The following is a 13,959-nucleotide window of genomic DNA, read 5'->3' on the forward strand; positions in this document are numbered from 1 at the left end:
ACTGACTAAACCAGAATACTAGCACACAAGATGTCCAAAAGAAAAGCTACTTTGTATTTGCTTACCTTTTCCAACTTAAGTTGAAAAAAAAAACTCTATTACTCTGTTTTACAAAGTTAAATGTTTGTTCTGTGATCACGTCTCAAAATTGCCCCACCTGGTTGATTTAAACAATCTGCAGCAGCAGCTTAGGTCCTGCTCCAGCTCTGGGGCTGAAAGGTTTGTCGGCAGTGGAGACCTCAAGGATGTCTCCGCCTACAACCCTAACCAGTCTTCTACTTATGCGTGTTTCCCCGGCAACCGACTTCAGCTGCTATCTCTCGCGGGAACTGCAGTTTCCGGGCGTGACGTCACAACCAAAGCTACAGTAGCTGGCGCAGGTATTAGCCCAAGGACTTCCACTTGGGAACTCCGTACAGCAGCGTTCCTAGGTGGTTAGATCCGGAGCTCACTCCCCAGAGCCCTTTGTATCACTTGGCTGTCATGGCTGGCGGGACCCGCGCAAGGAGCAGGGCAAACAAGGCGAGGCCGGTGAGTACCGCTGGCGCTGAAGGACCAGCTGACTGTGCAGCTTGAGTGAGCAGCAGAGGCTCTCGGATCTTCATTGGTCAAGAGAACCTCCTGTGGAAAAGCGTGTACTCTAATCTATGGCCAAGGCAAAAAGAATAAACCTATCCTTTTTTTACTATAAAGAAATGAAGAATGCCTGAAGTGAAGATATGCCATTTACTCTGATCAGTGCATATTGCATAATGTATTAAAATGTCACACTGTCCCCAGAAACAATTACTGTGCCAGATGAAATGTATTTACAATACAATAGGACATAAAATTTAAATGCCAATTCATAAGTTGACAAAGGATATTAGTGGACATTTCTCCTCAGAAATTACATAAATAGTAAAAGATGAAAACAAATCCTTAGTAATAGGAAAATGCAAATCGGTACCACACATGGAGACCAGTTTCATTCACTAGGATGGCTGTGATTTTAAAATATTGCATAACAGACAGTATGGGGAAGAATTTGAACAGTTACATATTTTGCCTGAGTTCATAAATGATATATCTACTATTGGAAACAGGTTAGCAGTTTTGCAAAAACTAAATGAAAAATTTGCCATTTGACCCAGCAGTTCTAGAGCTGTGAAAACAAGGGTTTTCTTTTTTTGCTTGTTTTTCTTTCCTTTTATTTTTGTTTTTGAGACTATAATTACAACATTTCTCTCTTCACTTTCTTCTCCAAACCCTCCCATAAATCCCTCCCTATTTTCCTTCCAATTCATGGACCTCTTTTCAATGAATTGTCTTTGCATTCATACACACACACACACACACACACACACACACACACACACACATTCAGTCCATAAAATGTAATTTATTTGTATGTTTTTGAGACAAGGACTTATGTGGTTCAGGCTTGTCTTGAACTTTCTATGCACCTAAAGCTGACCTTAAACTGTTGATCCTCCTCCATGTTCCTGTGCTGTGATTCCAAGCATATACCACCATATCTGGGTGCTTCTCAAACAAAACTTTCACAAGTCTGTTCGTAGCAGCAGCATTTCCAGTGGCCCAAAGTGAAACAATCCAAATGTCCATCAACAGGTGAATTGCATTAAGAAACTGTACTATACATGAAGAAATGATGCATTGGCACGTGCTACAACTGGACCTGAATTCAGAAGCATAATGATAAAAGGATTAGACAAACACAAAACATGACACCAGTTTAAGTGTATATGCATTGTCAGGTATAGCTTTTTCCACTGAAATAGGATGGAGAGCTATTTCTAAGAGCTTGAAGAGGGATAAAAGGTAAATTGTCCATTGGTGAATGTTGTGGATAAATAAAAATGTGTAGTCAATAAAAATCGTGTTGGTCATTTGCTCTGAGAACTCCGATAAATGCAAGCAAGCCAAGATCATTGATTGAAACCATATTTTTCAGTGTAGATGTTAACTCCTTGGGAGGTATTCTCTGACATTTTAAAATCATTTATTTTTAAATAGTTTTAGAGAGCCAGAAAAAAACTAAGCAGAAACTGGAAACTTTTCATCTACCCCTCACCTCCAACCCTTTCCCCCCTTATTGTTACCGTTGTATATTCCTGTGGCTTACTTGTTACAATTGATAAGCCAATAATGATACATTACTATTCAAAATGTTTACTCTTGGTGTTATATATGCTATGGTTTTTGACCAATCTATGAGTACATTACATGTATAAACATAAATAATGTATATATTTACCATTACAAAATAAATTATTGTTTTATTGCTGTAAAAATTTTCTATGCCTTACTTACTCATTCATCCTTTTCCCTTGAGCATGGCAACTACACTTCTTTGAATGCCTCCATAATTTTTCCTTTATCATCATGCCATGTAGTTGGAATTATGCAACACACAGGCTTTCAGATAGCCTCTAGCTAACAATAACTACTTGATTCTGCCATGGCTTTTTATGTGTTATGTGTCATTTTAAAAATTCCATCATATGGCTATGTCATATTTCTTTAGTCATTTGCCTATTAGAAAATATCCTGTTGCTTCTGAGTTTTTACAATTACAAGTAAAATTGTCATGAAAGTGTGTATTCAGTTTTTGTGTGGTACTGTGTGACATTATTCTTGGGAAGGCATGAACAACTTGCCTCAGATAGGGAACTGATAACAGAACAAAGAACAGCTATCACAGTAGTCCAAGTTAGAGAGTTTCATTGAGGAAACTTAGAGGAGCTTACAAGAGGAAAATGATTCAAAGACAGAAGCATCAATAAAAGCCCACCCCAACATAGGTGGCAGCTTATGAAAGCAGGAAAGCTGGAACACACTGTATATCCTGCAGGCTGCTTAACAGGGTCCAGGTAGTTCCTTTTGTTTGAACCTCTTCCAGGTAGTTGGGCTGCTCTCTGCTACTTCCAGGAAGCTTTAGTGGTGTGAGTCTTTTCTAAAAAAGCTCCATTTGCCTGAGACTGGTTTTTAGCAGCCTTTACTGCTTTTATATACTTAGGGAAGGAGGCATTTAATGAATCTAGTCAGCTTCAGTGACTTCCTTAACCCTTTGAGTTTACTTTCTGAGCTTAAGACCATTCCTGAAGGACAGAACATTTCACCTCTCCTTAGAACACCCTGTTTAACCTTCTCGTAAATACTGTGTCTTAAAATATACTCTTGAACCTTCCTTTCCACATCCTATGTCTTGAGGAATTTCCCTCCAAGATTGAGTATTTTAATCTCAGAAGAAACTGCTATACACCATGTGGATACAAGTTTTTAATTTATGTAAATACCCAGAAGAATTATTTCTGAGTAGTATGTTTAGGTTGGCAAACAAACAAACAAACAAACACAAAAAACAAAGAAAAAAATCATTTCAAACGTTTATTTCAGAGTAACTGTAAATTTTCTATGTGCACTATGTCTAGTATTTTTCCATATTTTCACTATCATATATGTTAGCCTTATATTTTGGCCATTATAATAGGTGGGAGGTGGTAGATAATTCTTTTAATTTATTATCCAGATGCAATGGTATGAATGTTTTTGTTCCTTCACAATTCACAATTCACATCTGGAAAACTAAGACCCAATATGATGCTATTAAGAAGTAGAGACTGTAGAACATGATTAGACTGTGAGTTCTCTGCCCTCATGAAAGACTTGTTCTTCCACTTACCTCCATCTGAGAGCAGAACAACCAAAGTCCATGTTAGAGTTAGATAGCAGCCCTCTTCAGATTTTAGTTTTTCCACATTGAACTTCTTAATTTCTGGAATACAGGGGATTTGTCTTTGTAAATTATATAGTCTAAATTGTAACTGATTCAGAAATAGACTAAAGCATGGTCTATATATTTTTTTAATGAGAGTTTTACTCAGATCTTTGCAATTTTTACATTAAATATATACTTAAAATAATTCCAGTAGCCCTATCCTCATACATCTTCCTTTGATATTTTGTCATAAATTTCACAATTCCTTTTCTTCCAGGTACCTGACAGTGAAGGCAATTGGGTATATTCTGTGGATCCTTATACAGTTATATATCTGTCCATTTCTATATCTAAGCAAAGTGCACAGCCAGGTTGATTGTTCCATTCACTTCTGTCTTTCAGAAATATCCTATAAAAATGATAAAGCTGTAGCTCTCGTATCATAAGTTGTTCCTGCAGGCATGCAGATTCATTCTTTCTCACTCCCTGTGGTTTCAGGTAGCAGTTTAGTTTGTCACTGAAACTTTGAGCACTATTGGGTTTTATTATTATTATTATTTTGTTTTTTTGTTTGTTTGTTTTTCATACTGTAGCTCCACCAGAAAAGAGAAATTTGCACAGCAACTTGCATCTGCTGCATATTGCTGTGGTGCAGATATTTGTGACCCATGCCTCAAATGTATGTGTTTATTTTCATTGTTATAGTGGAAGTTAGTGAAGATGAGGAGGTAATTAGTGTAGAATGTTCACAATTGGGGTCTGTGATCTTATAAAAGAGATTTCAGAGACACAGCCAGTCCTCTTTTTCTAGTTGAGGTTATAATGGAAAACAAAAAAACAGTAACAACAACAAAAACCTGAATTCTGTTTACTAGGGAGTAGCCTAACTAGACATCAAGTTAGGCGTGTTCTTAGAATTCCAGGTTTCTAGCTCTGTAAGAAATCAATATCTGTAATTATATCAACCTGTATGTACTAAATCAAAGATCAGTCATAGGCACTATTCCAAGCTAGCAGCTATTTTACTCTTCATTAAATGACAGGCCAGAGTAATGTACCAAATGAGAAAATTGTATCCCTCAAGATCTAAATAGGTATACTAAGGCTCTTTCTTGGTTCTATGGAGAAATCTATTTAATGATTTACTCACCAGAGTCCCAGAAATCTAGAAATTTCATGGAGTCAGAAGGCTTCAGGATTTTACTTGCATATTCTTCCCATTATATGACATTAAAATGTCTCACCAATATATCTAGATTGGTCACTACTTCTTGCCCACTAGATCCAGTCAGGATAATGTCATCAATGTAATGAACCATTGTGTTATTTTTTTTATCATCTCTACAGTTTTGCTTGGTGAGTTGTTTCACATAGCTCAGCAGATAAACATAGCTGTCTCCAAGCCTTAGACCCTAGTTCAACCTCTAGAACTCACATAGTAGAGAAAACTGGCTCTCAGAACTTGCCTGCTGACCTCCACAAATGCACTGCTGAGGCATGCAAATATCTCCACCTCCCACACATAAATAGAAAGCTAGCTGGCTGGCTGGCTGGATGGATGGCTGGCAGGCTGGATGGATGGATAGATGGATGGATGGATGGACAGACAGACAGATGTAATTTTTTAACATTTAAATAAACTCACCAAACCAAATTATAACATAGCACTGAAGAACAGCAAAAACATATTCCTGTCATTGTTATCTGAAAGAAAATTTCTTCTGGTGAGCATTATAGACAGGAATGAGGAAAATGGCAGTTTTCACAAATGTCTTTCCATTTACTGCAAAATGCTTTTGTAAATGCTTTGAGGTTCAAGGTGTGTTAAATCTGTTTTGCACTATGTCACAAAATATTTGAAGTATACTAACTTTGAAAAAAAAAAAGTTTATTTAGCCCTTGAGTTTTGGAGACTCAAGGATAATATGCCAGGATTGCCTGCTGTATATTTGTGGTAGATAGCAATGTAATAGTAGAAGCATGTTTAGAAGAAATAGATAGCTTCATCTGACAAAAATCTAGTGAGAAAATGAGTAGTTGTATCATTTTTTTACAACTATAAAACTATCTCTAAGATGGAAATAAGCAGTTGAGGGTATTTAAGAATTCCTACTATATGCTGTTTAGCAGAAAAGTCAGTCATATGATTCACTGAGTCCAAAAGACTGAAACCAGTACATCCTTGCTGAAAAACAAGAGAATTACCACTGAACTTGGAAAGATAAATTGTCTCTCTTGTATCATTTTCCAATTTGGACCCTAAATTAATTCAGTGGTGCTATTTTCACTAAGTTGGAATGGTATTATTTATTCAATCTTCAAATTTAAATATTCATTTCTCCCTGAAATAACCTTACAGATACTCACAGAAATGTTCTGCCATCTATCTGGAAATCCCTTTAGCTAATCAAGCTGGCAGCTAAAGGTTACCAAAAGGATTATACCAATTTATCTAACATGATCATTGTTTTGCCTCATCTTTATAGTTGTGAATGTATATTTATATACCCAAGTATGTTATTAATGTCATATATAAAATGTAATATCTTTTGATATAGTTTCGATGTAGTTTGTTCTGCAAAGGCTTATGTGCAGGAAACCTGATCACTTTGGTGTGTTGGTTAGAGAGGTGATTAATCTTTTAGTGGTGGAAAACTGAGTGAAGTCTCCAAATGAATAGGTCTTCAAGAATTACCTTTCAGAAATGTATAGATTAGAAACCCTCAGAACTTCTGGAAATCAGCCTGCATCTGGTGCAAGATTGAAGGGAAAAATGGGGAATCTTGAAAGGTACAGGAGGGGGAAAATGGGGAATCTTGAAAGGTACAGGAGTATAAAAGTTAAGTAGTATATATTGACAGATTAGAAATATTCATCTGTACTTTATGATAGAAATAATGAACAATAGCATTTAGAACAAAGCAAAATGCTAAATAATGCAAATCTATAAGAGGAAAGTATAGCCTTGCCACATTGTAAAGGTACACAATCTGACACTGTGAAAATGTTATTTAAAGCAGAAAATTTGTAACCTGTGCAGCAAGAAGACCCAAGAGAAAGCCACCCTACCCATTTATACTTCAAGGCTTATTCACTACTGCTCTTAATTACATTAAGCATTACTGTTAAACCTTTGAGTTGAGTATAGCACAAGCTTCTGCTTTTTTTGTGAGTGTCTCCAAGCACCAAATGTCTCTTCTTTCTACTGCTCAAGTGGCTATGCTGAGTATCAGTGTAGGACCAGATAATGGCCCATGACTTGGAAGCAATCTCAGGGTCACAGATCCACATGGTGTGGGGTACTGGCTTCACTTTATGGAAAAGCAGGTGACATGGGCATTTGATATTTGCAGCTCAACTAAAGTTTTAAAGTTTTGTGAGACCAGCTGTGCATGAATGCCAGTGGATGACTAAGAGAGAGAGACTGGAATGGCCAGGGCACTTTGCATAGTTCATGACCTATATCTCACCCCAGATTGTCTTCTTGTTTGCTTGCTTTCCATCTCTAAGATGCATATAGATAATTTTGGTGGAAACAGTTATTACTTGGAAATTCCTTACACCTGTGTAAACATTGGCAGAGTGACTCTGCCATTAGAGGACAGATAACTAGTGGGTTCAGCTGTTGGAAGCAGCATGAAGGCATCTCTGAGACTACTCTATTGATGGGCTTATATATGAAGAACATTAGCAGGAGTCCAACCCACTAGTAGTCATAATAGTGTATATACATCCATGGGAAAGGCAGGACAGAGAACAACCTGCAAATAGATCTTTCTAAACTAACATGTTTTGGACTTTACAGAAGAGAGAAAATGACTTAACACTCATTTGACCCACACAGACCTGGAAAAAGGACACCACCATCTTTTTATTCAGAAGAAAGGAATATCACTGGTCTCTTTAAAATTTGTCTGTCTTGCTTGGAAATTATCAAACTGTTTCTTTTCTCTTTGTTACATTTCTTATACCTTCATCCCACAGAACTTCTTTTTTCTCTCTCTTTTTAATTTTCAGACCCATTTTATTTTACTTATTAACATTTTATACTCCCTAATTAAAGAAAAACCCTTTTAGTTTATCTTATAAGTTTCCTAGCTTCTTTATTTTAATTTTTATTGAATTAACTGTTGGCTCCAGTTTCTGTGTTTTGTTTATTATATTGAGATATCTGATTAAAATATTTTTAATGTTTCCATTGTATACTTTTTTTCTCCACTGAGTGGTGGGGACTGAGACTTCCGGAGGGAAAAAAAATGTCACTGAGAAGACCCTCCTATAAAGTGAAGGAAGAGGGGTATTCATCTTTACAAATGTATAAATAATATGGAAACACCATAAACAAAAAAGAAAGAAACAAAGAAAAGGAAAAACATTTTGACTCTTCCAAAATTTCATACTTCCTCTGTAACTGAATGAAAAGATATTAATATGTTTGAATTTTGGACAAAGAATTCAAAAGTTTAATTTGAAAATTATCTATGTCCTCAAGCAGGATTCAAGCAAACAATTGAATACAACAAAAGATGTCAATACACAGTTTGCATGAAAAACTCATCAGAGATCGAGATTGTGAAAAAGAAGAGAAAAAGACTACTCAAACAGATATCTTAAAAATGAAAAGGTGAATAAATTATTCATCATTAATTTACTAAATCAAGAAAATGTCAATTAGCGAGAAGGGCAATGAGTTCTTTTATTCTGATAACTACAAAGAAAGAAAAATTATGACCACAAAATTTTCCGCAACTCTGGGACACATAAAAAGACCAGACATAAGAATCCTTGATATGCCGGGTGGTGGTGGCGCACGCCTTTAATCCCAGCACTTGGGAGGCAGAGGCATGTGGATTTCTGAGTTCGAGGCCAGCCTGGTCTACAGAGTGAGTTCCAGGACAGCCAGGACTACACAGAGAAACCCTGTCTCGGAAAAAAAAAAAAAAAAAAAAAAAGAATCCTTGATATGGAACAAAAAATAAAAACTGAAGACCTAGAGAAGTTTCCTCAATGAACCTGTAGAAGAAAATTCACCAAGTCTGGAGAGCTTTATGAACACCTAAGTACATAAAACAATTATATCACCAACTAGAGATGACTAGATAACCTATCCAAATCAAACTAGTTACAATACCATAAGAACAGAGCTAAAAAATAATATTGAAATCTGTAAGACAAAGATGTCTAGTTACCAACAAAGGCAAACTAAGACCCCAAAGTAAAACCTTCAAAAGTCCCAAAATATGGAACAAGTTATTTCAGTACACTAAGGTAGCTAACTGCCAGCCAAGATTGTTATATCCAGCAAAATTGGCTTTTAAAACTAAGGGAAGCATAAACCCTTTCCAAACTATAAGCACTAACAACATTACCACTAAGCCAACACTAGGGAAGACACTGAAAAGAATCCTATTCATAGATTGGTGCAGGGAGCTAAGCTTAAAAGATGACAAGAAAAATTCATGAAATTAATAGAACTAATAAAAAGTAGAAAAGAATCAAACATTTTCAACTCAGCAAACTAGCCAAGCTCTTAGGTGAATAGGAAAGAAAGAATAGAACAGAGTACTTGAATGAATAAGCAAAAAGGACAAAGAAACATATTTTTTAAAAAAATTATCAATTAACACATAATTCTCAATAATACCACTAAATGTAAATTGTCCTTGCTCTCCAACTAAAAGATACAGACTGGCTAGCTAGATTAAAATACAAGATCCAACTGTTTGCTATCTATAAGAAATCACATGTCACTGGCAAAGGCACAGAGACTCAAGAAACCTTAAGAAACCAAAACTAAGAATACATTTTGACCAACTTTGTAGTTGATATGCTTTTATAATGGTTAATCTTTTTTTGTCAACTTGCCTGGATTCAGAATTACCAAGGAGATACATTTGTGAGACCATTAATAGACTATATTAACTGAAGAGGGAAAACACACTCTGAATTTGAGTGACACCATCCTGTGGGCTTGTAGTCCAAACAATAAAGGCGAAAGAAAGCCAGATGAGTACCAGCATTATTCTGTCTCTGCTTCCTTGTCCACTCAAATATGAAGTAGCCTCATGCTCTGCTGCTAAAAGCAAGACTTATCTCTGCTACCATGACTTCCCTGCCATAATAGACTATAACCTCAAGTTAATTCTTCTACCTTTATATTGCTTCTTATGAGTCTTTTATCTCAGCAATGAGAAAACTAACATAATTGATGTCTCATAGTATACTTAAAACAAGTTAAGTGGATGAGACAAAACTACTATATACTAATAAGGAAAACAGTCTCCCAATAAGATATAATCTAAATATGTATTCACTGAATATCAATGTATTCAATTTTAAAAACAAACACTACTGGAAATAAAGGGATAGAATGGTCTAAACACACTTACAGTATGAAACTTATATATCCCATTCTCATAAATAGCATAGCAAGTAAAAAAAAAATCAAGCACTCTAGAATTTAACAGTGCATAATGACAGAAACCACACACATCTATAGTGCATTCAGTAGCTGTGTATTCCAGTTTGCATTTTGTTGCTGTAATAAAACACTGACCAAAACCAACCTGTGGTAGGAAAAGGTATGTTTCATCTTGTACTGACAAATAATGATTCAGTACTGGGAAAACTCAAGGCAGAAACCTGCTTATAGCTTGGACTCCATGACTTAACTAACTTTCTTGTACAACTCAGGAACAATTCCTAGGGATGGCACCACCCAGAGTGGGCTTGGCCCACCTATATCAATCGACAATAAAATGCCCTCACAAGCATGCCCACAGGCCAACATGATGGATGCAGTTCCTCAGTTGAGGTTCACTCTTCCCAGGTGCCTTTAAGTTTGGGTCAAGTTGACAAAAAATAGCTAACATACTGAGTACACATTTTTTTAAACCACCATTCAAAATTTTTCCAAAATAGGTAATATTTTAGCTGATAAAACAAGTCTTAGTAACCTAAAGTAAGGTATGATTAACACTGGGGCAATCTCTAGCTATAAGTCTGTGAAAACAAGTAAGCAATATGTACTTCCACAATATAGTGTAGGAGCATACATTGGATAGATGTTCTTATTCCAAAAGAGAAAAAATTGGAAAGAAGTGCATGGTGTATACCAAAGAAATCTGAACTGAGCAAAACAAATTCCATTAGCACTTAAGATTAAAAAACCATCCTCTTTGGATTGCTATTATATCACCTTAGCCTAGTGAGATGGCAATGTTATATCCCTGAGACTGGGTGGTGGTAACATGCCTTAGTTTGTATTACTATTGTTATGACAAAACACCATGACCAAAGCAACTTGGGAAGGAAAAAATTTATTTGGCTATCACAGTTCCTCATTAAAAGTAGTCAGGATAGGAATTCGAAAGGTCAGAAACCTGGTGCCAGGACCTGATGCATTGGCCATGGAGGGGTGCTAACTCCTACTGACATAACCCTCATGGCTTGTTCAGCTTGCTTCTTACAAAACCCAGAACTATCTGGCAACAATGGCCTGGATCCTCCCACATCAGTTAATAATTAAATGGCTCTTAAGGCCTTCATATAACCTGATTATATTGGGGCATTTTTCTCAAGTGAGGTTCCCTCCTCTCCATTGACTCTAGCTTGTGTCCAGTTGACAAAGAACTAGCTGGTACAAGTCCACACTAAGCCATCTTTATGCGTCTTTACAGGTGTTAATCCTCTCTGGCTCTTTGTGGAATCTAGCCTTGTCTGCTGACACAGAAGAGATGGCTCTAGTCTTCTAAACTTAGTAGTTAACAATCTTATGTTCTAAGACCACAAACTCTGGGTTTGTGGTAGGAGTGGAAGACCTGAAGATCATTAAATTCTCTTTATGTTCACTCATCTCAGCTATGAAATATGCAGCTAGTTTGATTATAAAATCATGTATAATCCCAGGAGTCTCTGAAGGCATCATTTCTGCTAGTGTAATCCCCTGTATATACTTGGCTCCAACTGAGATGATTGATCCAATCCCTAAATAATCTCTAGACAAAAGTAATTTTTGGCCAGAATCAGTGTATTCTTGACATAACATACTTTTTTTTTTACATTACAATATAAATAGCAATGAAGGTTTTTAAAAAAAAATCTTTTAAGTCCTGGCTACTTTTCACCTGATAGGTTCTTAAATTTTCTCTCTTCTCACATTTTGCTGTAAATTGAAGAGACTAGGTCAAACATTCAAAGCTTGCTTAAATATATCCTTACCTAAGGGTCCAATGTTATCAGTTATAAATTATACCTCTATAAAACACAATACAGTCAAAATTTTTCACTCATGTATGCGTGCAACACACATATACACGAACAAAGTCATTAGTTGTACCAAAATGCATGAAATGAAATTTGAGAAATTAGCTGAATGCAGCATAAGAACATAGTCATCATCTTGTGGTTAAGGCACCACACATATAACTTTGGCATTCAGGAGGCTAAGGTAAGCAAGGCTCACCTATGCTTCTTGGTTATCAAAGTTATTTTAATATTTTTGTGATTGCATTTTATTCAATCATGGCCCTAAAATGAAAGACTCGTGATGTTAGCATTTTGGTATGCCAGAGAGAAGCTGCAATGTTAAGACTAAAATTAAATATACACTCTATACATATGTACATATAAAAAACTAAGAAAAATCTATGCAATGTAAAAGAAAGAAGGGGTGGAGAGATAGAGTACAAAAAGCCTGAAACACATAGACTACAAGGAAAATGGTAGGTCGAAAACCTATTACATAGCTACTAACATTGAATGTGAATGACTAGCAGGCAGTTTAAAGACAAAGTTCCATGCCAGTAAAAATGACCCAACTGTATGTCATGTATAGTGATATGTCTTGTAGTCAAAAGCACAAAAATATTTAAAGTTAAAGACCTAAAAATCACCCCACACAACTGTCAATCAATTAAGTCTGTGGCTATTTCATACAGCACAGATTTGAAAAGTAACCATGCTGCTAGAGGCAAAGAAGGGCATTTTCCATCAACAGGAGGCTTTCTTATGAAATCTAGCAAACTTCTTTCCCTTTTTAAAATTTTATTTTCTCTCATATAGTATATCCTGACTGCATTTTCCCTTCCCTCTCCTCCCCCTAGTGTTTCACCCATTCCCTCCTCTACCCCAGATACATCTTTCCTACCCTTCCTTCAGGATAAGGCAAGCCTTCTAGGGACATCAACCAAACCCTGAACCACAAGTTATGATAAGACCACATACACTAATATCAAGGATGGATAAGGCAACCCAGTAGGAGGAAAAGGGACCCAAAAGCAGACAAAAGAGAGAGAGCACCCCCACACTTTTAGTAATTCCACAAGAACACCAAGCTACACAACCATAACATATATGCAGAGGGCCTAGGTCAGACTGATCTCTGGAAATCCCCATGGTCCTGGCCAGTTGATTTATTTTTGGCTATGTTCTTGTGGTGACCTTGACTCCTCTGGTTCCTCCAGTCCTTCTTTCACATCTCCTCAGGACTCCGCAAGCTCTACCTTATATTTAGCTGTGGGACTCTGCTACCATAATTTGCTGAATGAGTCTGTATGATGACAATTATGCCAGGTTCTGGTCTCAGAATATTCTGCAGGCAGGAAAAACTGTAAGTGAAATGTTTTGTGGCTGGGTTGGTGTGTCAGTCTCTCCACTTGAGACCTAGTCTTGTTACAAAAGATGGTCACTTGAGTCACCATGTTTCCAATAACTCAGATTCTTTACTAGGTTCACCTTTGTGGATTCCATGAAGTTTCTCTTGCACTAGGTTTCTACCTTGACCCTATAAATACCTCCATAATTCCAGTCATCTCTCCCAGTATTATCTTGCTCCGTCCCATCCCCTTGAATCTGATCCCTCCTGTTTCCACCACATCCACCCCCAGTCCACCCTTGGAATCTATTCTATTTCTTCTTCCTAGGGAGATCTTCGCACTGTGTACCTCAAGCCCTCCTTGTACTTTATCCTTTCTAGGTCTGTGGGTTGTAGCATGATTATCATTTACTTTATAGTTAATATTCACATATAAGTGAGTACATACCATGTTTGTCATTCTGGGTCTAGACTACTTCACCAGGGGTGATTTTTTTCTAGCTCTACCCACTTGTCTGCAAATTTCATAATGTCATTTATTTTAACAGCTGAGTAATACTCTATTGTATAAATGAACCACACTTTCTTTATTCATTCTTCAGTTGAAGGGGTATCTAGTTTGTTTCCAGTTTCTGGTGATTAT

At 36.6% G+C, this 13,959-nt stretch overlaps 1 protein-coding gene across 2 annotated transcripts in view; it reads left to right on the top strand.

The window, feature by feature from the left end:
- The first annotated feature begins 340 nt into the window (after positions 1 to 340).
- Positions 341 to 13,959, top strand: part of Lrif1 (ligand dependent nuclear receptor interacting factor 1) — a 73,952-nt gene continuing 60,333 nt past the window's right edge. Inside the window, exon 1 of one of the 2 annotated variants that reach the window (XM_076933088.1) lies at positions 341 to 531. Coding sequence is in view for 1 of the 2 variants with exons in the window: in XM_076933090.1 (XP_076789205.1) it covers positions 484 to 531 (48 nt within the window). In the remaining variant the exon portion in view is untranslated. The remainder of the gene's footprint in view (positions 532 to 13,959) is intronic. The other variant, XM_076933090.1, reaches the window with a different exon arrangement.

The sequence above is a fragment of the Arvicanthis niloticus genome, chromosome 4 (genome assembly GCF_011762505.2).
Source record: "Arvicanthis niloticus isolate mArvNil1 chromosome 4, mArvNil1.pat.X, whole genome shotgun sequence".
Taxonomy (NCBI): Eukaryota; Metazoa; Chordata; class Mammalia; order Rodentia; family Muridae; genus Arvicanthis; species Arvicanthis niloticus.